Source organism: Miniopterus schreibersii (genome assembly GCF_964146895.1).
Source record: "Miniopterus schreibersii genome assembly, chromosome: 1".
Classification (NCBI taxonomy): Eukaryota; Metazoa; Chordata; class Mammalia; order Chiroptera; family Miniopteridae; genus Miniopterus; species Miniopterus schreibersii.
Genome location: NC_138101.1, coordinates 180483910 through 180504267, shown reverse-complemented (window position 1 = coordinate 180504267; position 20358 = coordinate 180483910). Strand labels below are relative to the sequence as shown.

General features: G+C 48.1%; 1 protein-coding gene across 5 annotated transcripts in view; it reads right to left on the bottom strand.

Annotated features, from left to right (window-relative positions):
• The window catches only part of RGS6 (regulator of G protein signaling 6), a 392085-nt gene that overhangs the window by 77612 nt on the left and 294115 nt on the right, over positions 1-20358 (bottom strand). For all 5 annotated transcript variants that reach the window (XM_081117675.1, XM_081117677.1, XM_081117674.1 and 2 more), the window contains exons 4-6: positions 4922-4972; positions 1859-1965; positions 517-568 (exon numbers count right to left, since the gene is read on the bottom strand). In XM_081117675.1, the coding sequence (XP_080973801.1) occupies positions 517-568; positions 1859-1965; positions 4922-4972 (210 nt within the window). The remainder of the gene's footprint in view (positions 1-516; positions 569-1858; positions 1966-4921; positions 4973-20358) is intronic.

Sequence of the window (20358 nt, the reverse complement as noted above, 5' to 3'; positions counted from 1 at the left end):
AAGGTAACTCCCTGCTTACCTAGCTCCCCAGCTTTACCCACTCTTCATTTTCCTAGGCCAGGGTGACTTCTGTGTCCCCCTCTCTGGCCTGTCTCCATTTTCCCTTACATTCCAACTATCAAAAACACCAATGAGTCATTAACAAGTGTTAGCAAGTCTGTGAGAAGAGAAAGGGTCAGGGGGAGGTGGCCCCTCCCGGGAAGGAACAGTCACAGCCACTGCCCTGCAGGGTTGCCGTGGGATCCTAGTTTTCCACGGCCCCATAGAATGAACATATTGGCCACCCCTGATAGACTTCTTCCTTCCCCCGTTTCCTTCCCATGGCTGCATCTTTCAGTGGGCTCTGCCTTTCTTCATTATGTGCACAGGATGTTTATTACATGTCAACGCTAGGACAAAGGGCTGAGCAGGGTAAAGAACCTCTTCCCCATGCACTCGGTCACCAGGCACCAAGCATTTTTGTCTTCCACACTCCCCGGAGTAGCACTAAGTGTGGGCTGTGCCTTTACTGCTCACCATAGTCTGTGTTTTCGGGCTCCCAGCAGTTTGATGGCCAGAAGTATGGAGCCTGCAAAAAAGCAGAGGTGTCAGGACTCACAAGCACATCGGCACTTGCCCTCCCCTGCCTAGGGGTCAGGGTCAGCTCTCCCCTGCACCAGTGAGGACCCCTCCCTAGGAGAGGCTCTGTCTCCATCTCCTCATGGTGACACCACACCCCGACCCTCTCCTGTCCTTAATGCACCTGAGGCCAGTCAGCATTTTAATCTAGGTGTTGAGAAATGAATCCAGGTAAACAAAATGAATGTGAAAATGAGTAGCTTAGTCTATAGGGCAAACATTTCTTATTCTTAGACAATAGAAGTCTAACTACAGAAGTCAGGTTGGCACGGTTTACTGGGCTCAAGCCCCAAGTTCCTGAATTGTGTCTCCCCAAGTTCATATGATGATGAAGCCATAACCCCCTGTGGCCGTATTTGGAGTAAGGAAATAATTAAGGTTAAATAGGGCCATTAGGGTGGGACCCTGATCCCATAGGATTAGTGTCCTTATAAGAGGAAATAGCAGGTCTCTCTCTCTCTCTTTCTCTTTGTCTTGAAAACACAACAAGCAGCAGCTGACTGAAAGCCAGGATGCTCATCATTAAACAAACCCTACTGGCACTTTGATCTTGGGCTTTCAGCCTCCAGAACTGTGAGAAACCAGTGCCTGTTGTTTAAGCCGCCCATCTGTGGTATTTTGGTATGGCAGCCTGGGCAGACTAGGACAGCCTTTGGCCCTGCCAGAAGAACTCTGCTTCCAACCCTTTTGGTTTCGGCCTTGGCACAATCCCTTATCCTCTGCCCCAGATCTAGGACAGGATCTGAGAAGAGGAGTGGACAGTGGGTGGGAAGGGGTAGCAGGCAGTGAATAGGAACTGCCCAGCAGGAAGTCAGCAGGACACAGTAGAAAGGTCAAGGGCTTTGCTATCAGGCTGACTTAGTTCCAACCAAGGCTGTCTCTTAGATTTACTAAGTGCCCCATTAATTCTCTGTATGCCTCAGTTTTCCCATCTGTAAAATGGCTGATATTTGCCCCCCAGAAGTTTGTCCTTCAGAATAAATGAGGAAAAAAAATGTATAAATTGTCCAGTAAATAGTAGGTTCTTCATGAAGGTTTTTTTGGTATTATTTGGGTGGAACAACAAATGGCCCAGACAAAAGTTTTCTTGAAAACCTTTCTTGGTTTTCCCCGAGCTGATGGGAAGTAAGGGTTGCCCCCTTAAATGCCCTTAGGTTGTTTTTTATTAAATGTGGCTCTAATCTGCGATCGGGATTGATGAAAGAAAAGGTTCTTTGGGGAGAGGAGCTGGCAGGCCTACCTGGAAGCGATAAAAGGTGCCGTCCTCCTTCACGGTGAGAACGTGGTCTGAGATGGGAAAGATGTAGCCCTGGGCAGCTATAAGGCTTCCCAGGTGTATTGCTTCAACTGCGGGCCAGGGTGCAAGAGAGAAGTCATAAGGGAGCCGTCAGAGTGCAGGGCTACTTAGCTGAATGTAAGCTGAGAGCAGAAAGGCAACGGGAGTCAACCGCCACCGCCCCTAGATAGCCGCACGTTGATGGATTGATCAATAACTTTATGATATGATTGCATCGGGCTGGGGTGGATGTCGACGGCTGGGAGGCGCTGCCAGGTGTCTGGGCTCCTCTGGGCCCCAGCTCTGAGAGTCTGATGCTGCTCTCACCTCCCCGCCTCCAAGGCTTCCAGAAGAAAGTGCTCGTGGTCAGGAGCATGAGCTCTGGTGAAGATCAACCTGCTAGCTGAGATATTTCACGTAAAGTGCTCAGCAGTGTCGGGCAGGGAAGGGCTCAGTAAGCGCTGGCAGCCCTGACCCATTTATTCTCATCCTTTCTGTCCTCAGCAGTGTGCACGCAGCCTCACCGCCCGCAGAGACTCCGGGCTCACGCTGCATTCCCCGACGGGACGGTCCCTTCTCTTAGGGACATAAAGCCAAACCTCACTTTTGTGGTGAGCACTGTAGTGGGCAATGGCACAGGGAGGCCAATCTGATAAATTATTTATATTTTTGCCACAATCAACACGCTGTTTTGTTACTTTAGCACCAGCCATAAATAGATTCACATAAATCATTAAGAATGTATATTTCTTCTGAGCAGAGCTAAGAAAAAGAATGAATTTAAATGATTCTACTATGCATGATAATATAAAAGTAACCTTTACAAATATAAAAGTACTTTTGCTGGTAAAAAACTAATTTTTCCATGTAGAAATTATTGACATGAAGAGGGATCTCTAGGAGTTATTAATTTCACAAGCTCTAAAAAACATTTTAAGCAACTTTTTTGGCTTCACTTGCCAACTTTTCAAGGGGTTGCATATAACCCAAGCGTTGTGTTTATAAAGAATCACCTATCCTTCAGAAGGAGCGTACACAGGTAACTGGTGGAATAAGAAAGAATAGAGCTTTATTTTACTTGCTTGGTGATGACCAGTTTGCTTTTTAAAGTCTATATGCTTGAAGAATCATGGGTCCAGCGACAAAGGGAAGTTTCATCACCTGCAGCTGCTCCCTTCCCAGGAAAGGTAAGAATAAAATCCAGCACAAATGTGACTTTCATGTCACCAGTCTAGGAGCTAGAACTCTGGCTTCATTCTTTGACCAAAAGGGCTTTTGCTTAGAATGTGGCGGACGGCGAGAGGAATGGGACAGAGGGGTGGAAGTTAGACATGTCCATCTTCCCAGGGCCTTAGTTTGCCTCGTTTCCACCCTTCTGTTCCCAGCTGGTGAATTGTTCTTAACTCCTCCTGCTCAGCCACTTCTCAGACGGCAGACAGTTCCCAACACCTGGCTGTTCTCTCAAGGGCATCGGGTAGGTAGAGCTGACCTTCAGACATGACCTTTATCACTGTGCACCTTTCACAGAAGCTCCTCATACTAGGGCTGGAGAGGATTCCTGGACCTACTCTCCTGCCACCGGCTGGTCGAGGGTTCTCAGACCACTACTACTAACCACTACCATTACTACCACTACTACTGCTACTACTACCACCACCAACAGTAATAAAATATGTCAGTAATACAATGATTATTTTAGAAGGGCGAGGAGAACAGGGATCCTGGAAGAAGAGGCCACCATGAAGAAAGGTGGTCCTTAGTTTAGCATCATAATCAAATGAAATGTTGGCTTTAAATACACGTAACTAAACTGGTAGAGACATATTCAGTCCAGTTTTAATAGGTGGACAATCAGAAGAAGCCAGGCTGCACAGTGAAAACACACAGGCTGGTTCACTTGGGCTCTTTCCTTCAAAGGATTGGCAGATATAGTTTTCCCCTGTGGATAAAGCTCTTGACTAGAATTAAGAATTCTCACTAGTCGTGAGATGGTCATTAATCAAGGTGGTAAAAAAGACTACTGTCACCTCCATTAATGACCTGCTTTTCTGGCACTCAGGTTTCTGGCAACTATATTTAATCAAACTCTATGTAAACTGTATTGTTGTGTAGTCAATAGTATGTTAGGAGCATCAGACTAAAATGCAGGAGTGCCCGAGCTGACATACTGACCTCGGCAAGGAATCACAGCTCAAGGTCAGACACCTAGAAAGGGCACTTGGAAAAAATCTTTAAAAAGCATAGCAATTGGAGGCCATTTAATCTGGGTCAAATAGGTCTAATCCATAAGAACATTAGAATACATGTGTGGGTATTTATAAATATGAAATACAGGCATCGAGAACATTCAGTTAAGACAGAGGGTGAATAATAAATTCAGAAAAGCATTAACTAACAACACATGGGTAAAAAGCTATACTTATCTAGAATTTTCATTTTTCTGGAACTCCCCATTTTCTAATTATGCCGTGAAAATAAATTTTACTGCTTATTTACTGGTGGGAGGACAGATTTGGAAACTGTAATATTGGCTAGAGTTTGGCTGTTGTTCTTCTGGTAAGGTTTTCCTAATTGAAATGCATAATTAAAGTTGAAAAAAAATCATTCCTTCACTTCTTGCAGAAGCAAAAAACAGAAGGCATCTTAGCAAATAATTAAACATCTTAATTGTGGACCAGGCAATCTAATTTTAAGATCCAGCTCTAGAAGGCTGTGCAGCGACAGTGCTACAACTTATCTTTAATTGCTATGGCTAATGAGAATTCAACTCATTTCACACGGTATTGTATTGGACTCTTTGGCATTCTCAATGGTTGCTCATTTCCTCAAAGGATGATTTAAATTTAAAGATAGATATTCAGTGGAGAAAATAAATCAACTTCATTTGTAAGTTAGAGGGATTCTACATCTCGGGATTCGCATATAGTCCCGGTTCTCAGGAGGGTAGCAGGGTCTAGTCTGGAACTTGGCTGTGGGATACTGACTGATACCACGGGGGGGGGGGAGTCAGGGTTGGAGGTCAAGTACCTGGGTCTTCGATGGACAGGTTCTTCATCAGCCACTGCACAATGTCAGTACCTGCAACGATAAAGCAATTCACCTGAAGACCCTGTGGCAGCAGAAACACGATTCCCTAAGAGACTCCTAACTTGAATTAGCACACACCCGGAGAGTGGCTCATACAGATGCTTTCGTATCCTAACAACTCCTCAGTTCACTTTGTCAGTCACAATCCCATTCTTTACCAAAAACAGCCACTTCTCATGACTCCGAAGGGTCTTGTGTCCACATTCTAGGGAGCATCTGTAGGGGATGTCCTGTGAAGACAGATTTTGATGACTTCCCCAAGACAGGCTGGCGAAGCTTTATCACACCTGGCCCTCAGCCTGTTTCCTGTGGGGAGAGGCCTCCTCAGTTGCCTACCTTTACTGACAAGGGCTGACCAGGTTCCTGAAGAAGTTTCTAATTTCTTCTGCCATGGGCCCACCTTGAAAGAAATGAGCCCTGTGTCTCCGGGAGACACGTCTATGTATTCACTGTCCCCTAGGTTACATTTCCCAGCGCTCCTGCATTTTGGCGTGGACTGAGTTCTGACAGTGGGCATGACATATGCCACCTCTAGACCTGGACTGTAAAAACTCCCACATGAGCCTGCACAGCCCCATACACCTCTTTGTCCCCCATCTGCTGGCCCACTGGAGAGGACTTCAAGGGCCCAGGGGCGGGCAGGGCCACAATGTGGAAGGAGCCTGGGATTCTGAACAACTATGAAAACTGATGACCATTTTGGGCTCTGACCTGATTGAAAGTTTGTCATATTAAGCCCCAGAAATTTGGGGCTCACCTGTTTTGGCATCTAGTATTATGTTAACCAATTTAAAATCTTAAGAGTCAGAAGGTACTTTTAAAGCTTATTCACTCCAACCCCAGCCAGTACACGAGCCCCATCTGCAATACTCTGGACAGGAGGTGCTATAATCCCCATTTAGAAAAACCCCAGAACCTCGGAACTCGTAAATTCTCTCCTAGCCAGCCTGTCTCAGTTAAACTGTCTTTGATTTCTAGGAGCAGAAACTTGACTATGTACTTGCTCTCTTTGGCCTTAGTTTGCATTCTGATGCTAGAAAAACAAACCTAGACTTTCTCACTCATGAGACAGTTCTTCAAATATCTGGGCAGTTCGTCTAACATACTATCAGCGTCTCCCTGATTCCCCCCCGCCCCACCCTGGGTGAAACATGCCTTGTCCTTCAGCCATTCCCTTGCATGACACACCCTGGTTCCTTCACCATTTTGGACAATTCCCTTTTGTTTGCCTCCCTTTGAAAATGTGGTCCTCAGAACCAATATTTCTTAGGGCATGGAGGAGTCCAGTTTTCTGGAAGGTTCTGAACTTCTGATTAATCCACCTCTGTCACCCCAAAACCTCACTTTAAACCAGTGCAGACCTCCGAAGGTGGCTTTGTCATTTCAGGATGGGATGCGTGGTGGAAAATAGCAGGAAGGGCAACATTTCTAGATATCCCAGTCCTGGCGTGGGGGTGAGGCTTGGGGGGTGGAGCGGGGTGCTGCTGATAGTTCTGCTAGCATAGAGTCCCAGCTGAAAGACTGGAGAGCTGGCAGAGGGGTTTAATTATTGTCCTTTACCAGAAATAAAGCTTCCAGAGATTTGACTGCTTGCCAGAGGGGAGACCAGTTCAGGCCCGAGTGCCTGGACATTTGCTTGTCTCTGGCTCTCTGGAAGGTCAATGCACCCTGAGTAGTAGCTGCCGGGGTCCCTTCCTACTCTTTCTGTGCTGCCCTCCCAGGACCAGTCTTCACAGTCCCTGCATGCTCCCCGCGTCTCAACCTCAAAAGCGAGACTTCTAAGCTGTTCCCCACTCTTGCTCCCAGCTGGCATCTATGAGCTAAACTTTGGATCCAAATGCTCCCACTCACTCAGGCTCTGAGAGAAAGGGCGAGCATGTCTGTGTGCTTGTGCGTGTGGGTCCACTTCCTCCAAATTATACAAGTTCAACATTTGTCCTCGGAAATGAAGAACAAAGCAGAAATCAAATAAGAACTGTAATCCCAAGTTGGGGGTGGGGGAGAGACTCTAACCTGTTTTTTCCTCAAAAGAAAAATAGTTCTTTTTTGTGGGTTGCCTAGAAACGGAGAGGTTTCCAGCATCAGCAACAGCTCTCCCCAGGGCAGGCGGATTATCTTTCTGCTGAGCTGGCGGAACCATTATTTATCACCTGCCAAGACTGATTACTCACCCTGGGACAATGACAGCCCTTCCTTTCCCCTGTTAATTACTGTCATCATTAATATCCATGTCACTAATTAGTATTCATTCACATTGAAACCCCTTCCTCGCTGTCATATCCGCTCCCCCTCCCCTCCACCCCAGCCTGCAGCACTGTTGTCTGGGGTTCTGCCCCTTTTGGCTTTATGGGCTCAGCATCTAGCCTAATTGTCTCCCCAGTCCACCGGGCCCCATCTGCATTCACAGTGCTGAAGGATCCCATTTAAGCCCTTTTTTTTTTGGTAAAAAAGGGAAAGTCACAAAGGCCCCTTTCCTTTTTCCCTGGCACGGTGGGGACCACAGGCCTCGGTTTCTTGTCCGAGTGAAGCCACCATGACAGTCAGTGTCTTCATCTGGGGGCTGGTGTGACTGTCCTTGGGCCCTGGTTGAGGGCCGGGCTGCCACCCCTGGCAGTCCTGGGCCACTGCCCTCAGTCAGATGCAGCACCCACCTCCCCGCCAGCCCTCACATGCTCCTGGCACGGGTGGTAGATGTCAGCAAACACGACAATGCCCAGGGCTGTGCACACGCTCATTCCGTGGGCATGGGGTACTCTGGGCTTCCAAGGACTAATCCAGGGGCCCAGCCCCCAGCCTGGCGGCAGAAAGTAAACCCCTGCGTGTTCAGCCCCAGGAACAAGGAAGGAAGGAAAATCTGTCACAGTATTATGTCCATTGAAAGGCCTACAATTGCTACACTGTAAAATCAGACAATAGTCCAACTAACCACCAGGAGAAAGCATTCTCCTTTTCCTTCCCTCCCACCCCCAATCATTCTTTCCTTCTTATTCCAAAAGGAATTTCAGGAAGATTATTTTCTGTTCTATCCAAAATCCACTGCTGCCCTTTGTGATCACTATTGGGTTCTGGCTCTTATCTTCGTCAAGCTGTCCTGCCAAGGATTTAAAATCAATATAAAAATACCAGGAACAAATGTGGGACAGTCACTCTTTATCCCAGAGGTCCTAAAACACTTGGCTGAAAGTTTTCTTTTTAAGGCGAATTTATCAGCATATATTCCAGGGACATCATGAAATACACCAGAGGGCACCTGAGACACTTGTTCCCAATGTGATAGTTTGTTAGTGTATTTATGTGTGTATTTATGACACGCAGGTAAGCTTATGTTCTATATGTATTATATGCATCTACTTCAATTATGTCATTTATATATATAACTGTGTTTATTGGAAGGGCGTTTGGACACAACTCAAAAGTTCACTAGTAGGGGATTGAATAAATAAATTATGGCCCATCATACAATAAGTATTTATTGAAGATCTATTGTATTAAATAAAAAAGCATATTGAGAACCATGTATGTTGTAAAATGACATTTTTACAATAGAAAATATATATTTGTATTTATATTCCACTAGCTACGTATGCATGGATATATACAGATATGGAGACGGAGAGCCCTGGAGGAACGTTTAAACTGTTAACTTTAGACTGTCTTGGAGAGAGGGGAGGATGCATTATAGGAAATTTCTGTTCTTCACATTTCCTTATTATTGGAGTTCATAGAAGATTACTATAAGACTTTTTTAAAAAAATTTATCTTTATTGTTGCAAGTATTATAGCTAATATAAGACTTTGCACTGAGACAAATAGTTTTCATTTTAAAGATCATAGAGGGAAGAATTGGCCTCTGAGACTAAAGTGGAGCATCCAGGTTGCAGGCGAGGTGGGGAGGGTTGGGGAACATGAACCAGCCCCTGCTGTCCCCAGGCCCTGGATGCTTTCTGCTCCCCAGGGAAGGGCAGGGGGATGAAGGCAGGACTCGCAAAGCTGCCTTTTCCCTGAGGAGTGAAGCCTGTGAGGCTCACCCACGGGCCTCAAACTGGGCACTCTCTGGCCCTCTGACAGGCCCCAGAGCCTCAGAGTGGCCTTTCGTAGATTCTACCAGGCTGTTCGCCATAGTCCTGGAGTAAGGGTGACAACCTGCACCCCGCCCTTGGGTTGCTTACCCTTTCCTTGGGTACAGTGGGACTCAGTGGTCTCTTCCTGGTGACTTCCAAGTTGTGTCAACTCTAGATCATCGTAAACTGGGGTTGAGTAAGCTGGTAAGGTCCTCCAATATTTTAAGGAGCTCTCTTTCTGGTTTGAGGGAGACCCTTATTATAAAAGGATTCTATTCTGGGCTTTGCCTTCAGGTGTTTTAAGCTGCCCTGAAGAGTCAGGGATATGTAGAGCTCCCTCCCAAACAAGTCAGAAACACTTCCCCCCATTTCCCCCGAAGTATTGTGTCCCTCCGAGCCCGGATTAGATTGATCATGTGAACTTGATGAAAGACTGGTTCCAGTCACCTGCAAAATTCAAGTTCCCTGAAACTTGGTAGCTTATACATCCTGGTACTGATAACTGAAGTGATTGGTAATGTATTTATCAACCCTCACCATTAGGGAAAGACACTTCCATTTGAGTCAGCTGTTTCTGGGGCCCAACAAAAGATGAGACGGTTCCTGCTGTGAGGGAGCTCACTGCTCTCCTCAGCCAAGGTTATGGCTCGGCCTGACGCTGGATTCCCACATACCTGCCAAGGTCTCAGCTGCGTGAGCTTTAGGCCACGTCATCGAGCGTGTAGGTGCCACGCGCAGGCCAATGCTCGTGAAGGGGGAGCGGCATTCCCGAGGCCAGGGCTGTGCACTTGACCCTGTTATCACATATCATCTTAACCATGATTGTGTAAAATATAATAACTATTAAACCCATTTTAAAAATTAGGCCTGGAGAGGCCTAAGGCCACATAGTAAGCCTATTAGAGCAAAGGTTAATATCCAGGCAATCTCATGCCAAGTAGTATTCCCACAACACCATTCTGCCTACCTTGTCTCTGAGTCACGTTGTGAATCTTAGACAGAAAAATAATTGGAAAAGTGATATTCTGTACTCATTTTTTCCCCCAGAAGCAGAAATACTAATTTAGTGATGATAATAATAATTGCTACGATATGTTTTCAGCTAATCATTTATTGAGCACTTTCTATATTCCAGGCTTTGGAATAACCCTACTATAATAATCCTATGAGGTAAACAAATTATTTCCTTTTAGTAGATAAATTGAAAGATACTCTATATAGCACAGTCTTTACAGTTTTAGACTTTTCTTTCATGCCTTAGTTAAAGAATTTAAAAAAACCACAGGCAACAATTAGCTAGCAGAGAAAGCAAGAGGCATTGTTAAACTTGGCGTTGGAGGTGGGCACACAACCAGCTGCAGGAAAACAGAAGGAAATACAGGTGGAAGAACGTATGTGATGAAGGGCCTCGTGGCATTTCTGAGGCACATCGTTTGGCTCAGGGGCTCCAGTTTTTCCAAGGAAAAGCATGACAAATTTAACAGATACACACTTGCCTAGCAAGCATGTGAAGCAATAAAGCACAGTGTTTATAAGGGCAGGCGACTCGGGCGGACTCATACTATGTCATTTACAAACTGTGTGACCCTGAGCAGGTTCCTTAACCAGCATCCACCTAATCTTCATTTCTTCACAAGTCAACTGAGGGAAGGAAATATGGGCTAAAATAAGATCATGTATGCGAAGCCCTTGCCACAAAGCCCATGGTTCTGCTGAAATAAACTGTTTATTATTAGGTCGCGTTTTTTCCTGTGTGCCTTCATCTCCTTACATGACACAAGGACAATAGCAACAGGACCTGCACAGGCTCTGAGGGTTGAAGGAAAGGCCGTCTAGCACGTGTCTGGTACACAATTAACACACATTAGCTATGATATGGTCCATGATTTAGGAACAAAGCGTCTAATCAAGTCATCTGCATGGCTGGGAGAAATGGCAGCCACTTGACATTCCTGCGTTATTTGCCTGCTTTATCATTTTAGGCCTTAGAGAGTTTCAAAGGTCTTCTGAGGCTTTTAGGAAGGGATCCTCCGATGAACAGCTTGTTGGATGGAAGGAGAGATGAAGGAAGGAGTGGCGGCAGGGAAGCATTAGGAGCCTGAGGGGGTCTCACTGAGGAAGTGGGACTCCTTTCTGGTGCTTCTCTGGCCCTGCTCCTCTGGAGTATATTTCCTGGGAATTGAGGGGGAAAGCAAAACAGGTGCCCTTACCCCACTGTCACTCAGTAGAATGTAACAAACTGAGCATCATTCTGGTTCTCTGACCTCCTTACATCTTTTTCTCCCTCCCTTATTTCCTCTTCTGCCCGATGCACCACCTTTCCACTCCCAGAATGCACCTTGCTCCATCCCACCACAGGGCCTTTGCACACACTCTTCCCTGGGCCGGTAATGAGCTCCCCATTTTCCAGTCTACCTCTACCTCTCACTGACTCCTGCAGTCCTCTGGACCTAACTTCTCAGGAAAGCCTTCACTGCTCTCCACAACAGGTCCAGGTCCTCTAGCTTTCTTTTGCAAGGATGGAGTTCCTTCTCTTTGGAGCACCTTCCTCAGTTTGGAATTAGACATTCATGATGTGCTTATTTGATGAGTGCTTGTGCCCCCCGCTCCCCGATTAGTTTCCTGGAGCTACTGTAATAAAGTACCACAAAATGAGTGGCTTAAACAATGGAAATTTATCGTTGCACAGTTCTGGAGGCCAGAAGTCTCAGGTCCAGGTGTTGGCAGGGTTGGATCATCTGATGGCTGTGAGGGAGAGCCTGTTCCCTGCTAGCTTCTGGTGGTTTGGGACAGTCTTTGGTGTCCTTGGCTTGTAGATGCATCACCTCGATCTCTGCCTTTATGTTCACATGGCCTTCTCCCTGTGTGCGTGCCTCTGAGCCCACTTTCTCCCTTTTACAAGGACACCAGTCATACTAGATTAGGGCCCACCCTAACTCGCTCATCTTAACTAATCACAGGTGCGAGGACCCTATGTCCAAATCAGGTCACATTTTGAGGTGTTGGAGGTCAGGACTTGAACATATGAATTTTGGCAAAGACACAGTTCAGCCCATAACACTTGCTAAATGACAGCTCTGAGCGAGCAGGGCTCTGTTCCTCTGTCTATCTCCAGCACTGAGCAAAGACCTGGCGTGGAGCTGGGGCTTAATAAATGCTCACTAATCAGTAGTTACATTCAAATAGACATCACGTAACATGTATTCATCCATATGTGCATGTTCACTACCATTTCTCTCAAGTTTTTGTGGCCCATGGAAACCTCACCGCAGACCGGCAGCAACCCTGGCCGGGCATTCTCCAACCACTGCTTCAGAGGCAGGTTCAGGGGTTTTCATCCATCACATTGTCTTCTTTCAAAAGTCACTTTTTTTTTTCTTCCCCAAAAAGAAACCTCAACAAATGAACGCATTAAAACCTATTAGGCAGCAATTCAGATGTCTCTTTTCCCTCATTCAGCTCTGGCTGTCTCCTGAAGAGACGGAGAAAGTCTTCAAGCGTCTTCTCCAGGGGCGCAGGACACCGCCCCCCCTGGCTGCTGTCCTGGCTGCTGTCCTGGCTTCCAGTCTGCAGGGGCCAAGCTGCCTGTGACTGGCTTGGGTCGTGCATGATTCTTGCTTCTTAACAGGACTGCTTCTGCATCCCACTTGGTTTTGAACAGGTTGGAGGAATTAAATCCACACACATGAAGTATGATTTTGAACCCAGAGATACCCAAGCATCACGGCCTCATTCCGTCCTAAGCCAGGCCCAGCCAGGGCCCCCTCCCTGGGGTCTCCTTGCAGGCAACCGCGCCCCCAGCGCCCCGAGGCCGCACAGCAGGAAGGGCGCCCTGATGATGGAAAACCCCGGGCCCCCCCCAGCCCCCAGCCCCTGCGGTTCCGCCTTCCCTGAAATGTAAAGCTTCTGTGTGCATTATGAAAAATAATAGGGGGCAGGAGACCAGACGAGGTTATTACCAACTCATAAATCAACCGGAGGCTCTGAGGGTTGTGGTGAGGCGTCTGGGATGGGCTCCCCCGGATTGTTATCTTACCCCAGCCCCCACGATTGATTCATAACCTCATAACCCTCCTGCGTCCGAATCCCAAGTCTTCTATCTAATTGTCAGCAGCCGAGTACATGATTTGCAAGAGGATGTGGGCAGCGGCAGATGTGGGGGTGGGGGAGAGATTAGTTTTGTCAATCAAAAGCGTCCAGGGCGAGGTGCAGAGCGCTGGGGATTTAGCCCAAGGATCAGCTTATTAAAGAAAAGGCTGGATGTGGCCGCATTGATTGGGCCTCAGTGCGGGGGAAACAGGATCACGGCCACTGTGGGTGTGTAGCCTCCGTTCCCTGAGGGTGGCTGCCACTCATGACCGCCTTCCACTTGATCCGAAGGCAGAAATGAAAAACAAGCAGAGCTGTGGCTTTGGGGAGAAGTGATCTAATGCCACGTGTCCGGAGGCTTCAGAGAGCATAATAAATATTTCGAAGGCTGCTGAGCGTTTCTGGGATGGCTGGAGGGGACCCAGTGGCTGGATGGCATCAGGGGCTTTATTGCCTCCCAGTGTTGTCTAATGGTCACCTCATTTGTGCAGATTTGAGTCGAAAACATGGTTCATGGACAGTTTATATTTAAATTAATCTGTGGGGCTAAGGCTTTCTTGAGGGAAGCAGGAGGGGAGAGTTAAGAGATAGCCTTCACGACGCCCAGGTCTGCAGGCTGCAGTCACTTGCCTGGGATGGGATTTGCCTAAACCACACGACTAGGGCAATAACACTGATACACACGCACAGTGTGTGCTAAGGCTTGAGTTGCAAAATGCGCTGGACATCTGCACACACCTGAGACAGGCAAGGCGTGCACAGTAGAAGTGTGAGCAAGCCAGGTTTCAAGCAGAGTCTGGGACACTGATTCTTAGGCCAAGATCTTATTGATGTGGCACTAATTTCAGTTCCAGTTCCCTGGAGCTCCATCTTACTGAAATGAACTTGGTTTTTGTAATCACTCAGACCTGGGTTCAGGTCCCGGCTCTGCCTCTTGCTAGCGCATCACCTTGGACGAGTTACTCAATCACTCGGAGCACCAGTTTACCCGTCTGCAAAATGGTACTAATCACAGAGTCTACCCCAGATCTGTTATATGTATAAAAATGAGGACATGGAGGTAGACACTTGGCACAGCCCCTGGCCCTGCCCGGGCACACCATCGAATGTTGGTTACGCTCTTTCCCTTTCCACTTACAACTGACGCACACTCTCCATCTGCCCTAAGTGGAACCTGGCTTGGAGCTGATCTCTTGGGCAAAGAGCCCCAACCTGGAATTAGGCCTTTATCTCACCCCCTGTCCCCAGGACAGTTCAGAGCTTACTCTAGCTCGGCTCTTTCAAGTCTTTCCTTTTCATTCAGATAGATGAGCTCATCCTTTAAAACATCAGGCTGGGACCTTCTCTATCAGCAGAGGATCCCTCAGATCAATTTCCAGTTCTTGATGCAAATCATCAGAAGAACCCCAAGGAAGCCCGACATCTCTCCTTCTCCAGCTACAGCCAAGCCCTTTGCCTGGCTTTTCCCATGGGAGTGGCCAGGAGGCAGGTGGCCTGGGTGTGAACCCAGGTCCCCCTCCCACTGGCTCTGTGGCCTTAGGGATGTGCCTTGCCCCTCCTAAGCTCCAGTCTCTGTAAGCTCTGAGAGAAGCCCAGTCTGAGAGCATGAGCATAAGGATAATGCCTGTAAAAGTTCAGCCCCGTGTCCTTCAGCAAATGCTCAGCAAACACTGACATTATCATTATTGCCATTGTCATTATTCTGACGCGAACATTTCATTCATTCATCTGCAATGGTGAATAAGACCTGTCCTTAACCATGCAGGTGCAATGGTGGCTACAAGGGCTCTCACTGGGGTATCTGTGTGGCGCTATGATGGGGCCACAGACAAGGACATTCAGTTCCAGCTGACTCAACATCAGGAAAAGATTCCCAGAGAGTGAGGTGCGTAGGATCAATGGAAACTGAGAAAGGACAGACTGAGGGGGGAAGCATTGGATACAGAGTCAAGGACTCTAACAGAGCTGCCCGAAGCAGCCACACTAAGGACACCGTGTGACATCTGACATTTATATCCAGATCAAGGTGGGTCCAACAGCAAGTCTCTGCGAAAGAGCAAAGGGTCCCATGGGGGCAAAAGTCACCAGCATGCGCTGGCTCCACCCACGTGCAAAGCACTGTGCCAGACATCGGGGGCTGAGTTCCAAGATGAGTCAGAAAAGCAACCAGGCTTCAGAGCTGAAGGGAAATGACCTCAGAGCTGCTGAGAGATGATCTCATGCTTTCCCGGCACCGGGATGCTGGCCTTTCCCCCATCCCTGCTCTCATCCTGGGGCTTGTGGCCCTGGCTGCATTGTCGTGACCCCTCCCTGCAGTCTACCTCTGGTAGGTGCTGTGCTGCGGGGTCGGTCTGTCGCTCTGCCTTCCACTGTCGGTCACTGTCCTGGATCCAGAGCCCCTTTCAAGCTTCAGTGCCCCCCCCCCCCCCTGCGAAGGTGCTGTGCACAGCACAGCAGCCCACCACCGTCTCCCAGTTTCCGTCTTTCAGGGCGGCCAGCAGCTTCGGGCTTCTCTGGGGTCTGCAGACACCTGCCTCTCCAGGACCCTTCACCTTGACTCCACCCCAAAAAACAGCCCTGAGCGCTGAGGGCAGAGAGCTGGGCGGTCTGAGGGTACAGAGTTGTCAGTGACCATAAAGCAGAAGCAGTGGCAAAGGGACAGGAGCTGGTCAGAGGCCTGTGTGTCCTGACCCTGCTGAGGGCTGGCGAGGGCCCCAGATAACCAGAGCCAGCAGGATGGCATTCGCTGCCTTGGTCATCAGTGAAACACTGGGGCCCTGTCCACACTGCCCCCCTTCCCTGCCCCACTCACTTATCCTGAAATCCCCCAATCTTTTTCTTCAGGCATTTAAATAAGGGATCAGGGCCTGGCTTTGGAGAAAAGCGAAGCCAGTCCCCTGAGAGTGGGGGCAGCTGATAGAGTCTACAAGTCAGGTCTCCACGCCTGCCTTCCTGGTGTCTGCAGGCCAGGTTCTCAGGTCAACAACATGCCCACGTGGGCAGAGGGGGGGAGGCTGAGGGGAGGAGAAGAGGTCCCTGAGGCCTGCAGTGGTTGGCTTCCTCCTGTCACTTCTTCAGCCTCTTATCCCCGCCCCCCTCTCTTCTAGACGGACAAGTTACACTCCTGACCCACCCCTCAACAGCTGTGACTGCCCATCCCTTATTACACACTTGCCACACACATGTACATCCACAGCCATCCACAGCCATCCCCACGCAAACACTCAACTTACACATGTACTCACACTCACACTCACAGTCCACACCCACGTGCAATCCCTCACACATACATGCACAGACACACACATACACAAACCCTTTCACACTTCACAGACATCTAACTGCTTCTGTAATACGTCTGCATCCCCCAAATCCTGAAAAACAATAAAAAGAAGCTTGGGTTTGGAACACATTTTGAGGAAAGAGCTACTTTTATCCATTAGAAATCTAAGTAATACAGAGCCTAGGCCACATCTCTATAGTTCTCATATGATCCACAGCTCTCAGTCCATTTGCTGGAAACCTTGGCTGCTGCACGCGGTAGCTGGAGAGAAAGAAGAGGGGCTGAACCCAGCCCGGGGAACGGAGAAGCGAACGTACTCATCTTCAAGATGCAGAAGATGCCCTCTCCTCCAAGCTTCTGGAGGATTTTGGTCCTCTGTGGCTAACGGGTGGCCATGGAACTGAGGGGCAGGAGGATGTGATGTCAGATGTGAAAAGAGAGGAAGGGGAAGCGTGAGTGTGACAGCCGACGGCCGGCGAGTTTACTGTAGGCCACGGTCACATGGGTGCTGGGTCGGCGAGGTCCTGGACCGGGCCGTGGGACCCTAGTACCCCCGCCAGTGGGAGAGTCGAATGAAGGCGCTGTGGACAAAGGTGTGGTCAGGTTATGTGATGGGGAAGCATTGAGGAGCCAGAGCATCAGCTAGAGAAGTTTCCATCACACTGTACCAGGGGATGGGGGGGGCAGTTCCTGGAGCCCAGAGGAGGTGGCTGCTGTGGGAGAGGGTGGCCGGACAGTAGACTTTGACCTTGAGCAGATTTTAGTGAGGCCACCCAGATCCCAGGGCATTTACAGTGAATGAAATCTCCACGCGCATGACAATGCCAAGGAAACAGCAATGGGGGCGTCCGTGAACCAGGGGCTCGAAATGACGCTATAAAAAGTATTAACAGCATTTGCTCCACATCGGCCCCAAAGGAACCATTATCACTGATACAACTTTTCATTTCATTAGTAAGTTAAATGCAGATATTATCTATCCCTTAGGACTCTTTTCAGAACGTCTCTAAATCAAAGAATCCTGGCAAGAGAAGAACTGCCCTTCCTCTGAGGGTTTTCGCAGAGAAACCCTTGCAAACAAGAAATAGAACCTCAGGGTTACTGCCCCTCGGCAGGACCTTACCAGGAAAAGTCACAACGGCCCCGGGTTTGCCGACTCCAAACTGAACAAGCCTCTGATTAATTTACCTGTTAGTCTTTACTTCTTTCCAGCCCATGTTTTTCTTTTGAAGTGAAACATAATAAATCTCCAGAAAACTCACCTTAAAATGAGTGCCCTGTGAGAAACATGACAGACTCAAGCCTGCAACACTTGGGACGTTCTAGGAGACTGAGTGGGACAGGACACTGGGCTGCCCTCGGGACCCTGGGGGAGGAGACCCGGGCTTGTCTATACCCAGGCCCAGGGCCAGGCCCTTCCAGGACAACTCCCACACAGGTGGCACTCCCACCTCCACGTACAGGAACCAACTCAAGCCTGAGATGCCACCTGTATGGTTTCATCGCCTGAGTAAATGTCCCCAGGAGACTGGAAGCCACACGAGGAGAGGGACAGGGTTTGGTTTTGCTCATCATAGCCCTAGTCTAGCACTGAACGAATGAACGAACAAACGAACGAACAAACGAATGAATGAATGAATGAATGAATGAATGAATCGATGGGACTGAAGCGTTCACTACCAGGAGGTCAGGGGCAGGCAGGGACCTGACTTGTGACTTGTATGTGATACATGATTTTGGAATGACCGCAACCAGTTATTTCTGTCTCATCTTAGATCTCAGACTTAGGGACTAGCCATTGGCTTTGGAGAGGAGAAAGCCAGCCTGAGGCCATCCAGCCTGTGCACGAAGGGCGGGTAAATATCACACGGGAGAAATATGGGTGGAGGAGGAAAGGGCCTATACACAGGACACCTTTCTGCCTGTTTTACGACGGTGTCTACGGCCAGCCCTGACACGAACGGTTCCTGAGAATCTTTCCAAAGTTGCCCTCCTCATTCAAAATATTCCAAAGGGCCAGCTCTGGAGGCCAGAAGTTGGAAATCAAAGTGTCACGGAGCTGGTTCCTCCTGGAGGCTGGGATGGAGACTCTGTTCCTTGCCTCCTAGCTTCTGGTGGTCCCTGGCAATCCTTGGCATCCCTTAGCTTGTAGGACCATCATTCTGATCCCTGCCTTCGAGTTCACGTGGCTGTCTTCCCTTGGTTCTCTTCATAGTCATAATAAGTGAGTCCACTTGCATGTGACTTCCCATGCCTATTAAATGGCAAATTGCTCTGTATGTGACATCAGTTTACTTGTCCCTTTGAAACTCTTCAAGTGTGACCCCAGCACACCTTCATAGGGTACCTACTACCCTGAGTACACAGGGTACTTCTAGTCTCCTGGGCTGGCTCACTGACCTGGACCTGAGCCCCCCCCCAAAAAAAAAGAGAGAGAGAGAAAGAGAGAGAGACTTCTTTCTCTCACTCACTTAACTTTAACCCTTTAACCCCAGGCCTCCTTTTCACAGCACAGTTTCACACTTCTTGTTTTTCTAGATTTGTTTTCCCCAAGAATGTGGACACTAACAAGAAATGACTATGTTATCTCACCCTTTATTATAATATATAATAAAGATATTATGTATCTTTTTATAGATATTGTAGAGTATATTATACATCAGATATAAAGCTGCATATTATAGTTACAATGAGATAAGAGTTACATCCTTAGATCTCACTTACCCCTTGAGACGACTCTGCAAGGTGAGCACTTTTCACATGGGGAAACTGGAGGCCCAGGTTCCCCGTGGCATTGTGACAGGTTGAGCCACACAGTGGCCTCCAAGGGAGGGGGCCGTGGGAGCTGTAGGCAGGGTGCAGGCAGCTAGGTGCGCCGTCCAGAGAATTTAAGAATGATAGGGTGTCAGTGATGAATACCCTCTCCCCTTGCTGCCCCACTGATGCTGGGCACAGAGCCCAGCCTTGGGGATTCACGTCCAGTGCCTGTCCTTCTCTATCCCTGCCCCTCAGAGGTCAGGGAAAGGTGAGTTTAGAGGCGCCTGGAGGGCAGCATCCCATACATTCAGCTCACTGTCAGGAGGAACGAAGTTTCTCCAGCGAGTGTGGAGGGCGGAGGGTCAGCTCGAGGTGGGGAGGGAGCCACCAAAGGCAACACCTTACAGCTGGGAATTCTGAGTTTTGGCGACACCATTTTATTTATCTGTTCTGGGTACAAGATATTTCTATGCAAGCTTTGATTTAGTTTAAAATACAAACTATGACATTTCCCATAATTTTTATTATCTGATAAATCTTATCCTATTCCCACTCTAGTTCCTGTCTCCCAGCTCAACCTGCCACTCTTCGCCTCTGTGCTGATTTCCACACCATCCAGCCAACTCATCCCTCTCTCCAGTTCCATTCCTCCCACTCACTCCACACTTTTGAACCATGGAAATTTCAACCAACCCAATGTTGTTTCCTGCCCTTTTCCTGGTTTCACAGGGAAAAAGAGATCCTCTCCAAGTTTAAAGACAGAATATCAGTACTATAAAATCTAACGGCGCTCATCGTTTTGCTAGAAACAGCCTGTTGGTTTAAAGCAGAAGTTATTTGGGGGTGCACTGGGGTCCTTGCAGGAGGCCAGCCAGCATTCCTTCTCGCCTTGTTTTCAAGCGCAGCTGAGGTGCAATGCACATTATCACCACATAGAGGCGCTGTTGCTCTTGAAAGCTACAATGCTTCCGCAGGCCGTCTCCAGTTAAGAAAAAAATGCCAGGATCCAGAATTATGACATCGATTTCTTATTTCTTTTAAATTAATAACTATTGGTGTTCTAAGTAACTGCCTAATTTTTTAGTTCTAGAGATGGAGATCTGAAGTCTGTTTAATGTCATTTATAGAGTTTTCCAGAGGCAAATAATGAAGGCCAAGGGAAATCTTGGGTTTTAGCTAAAGTTACC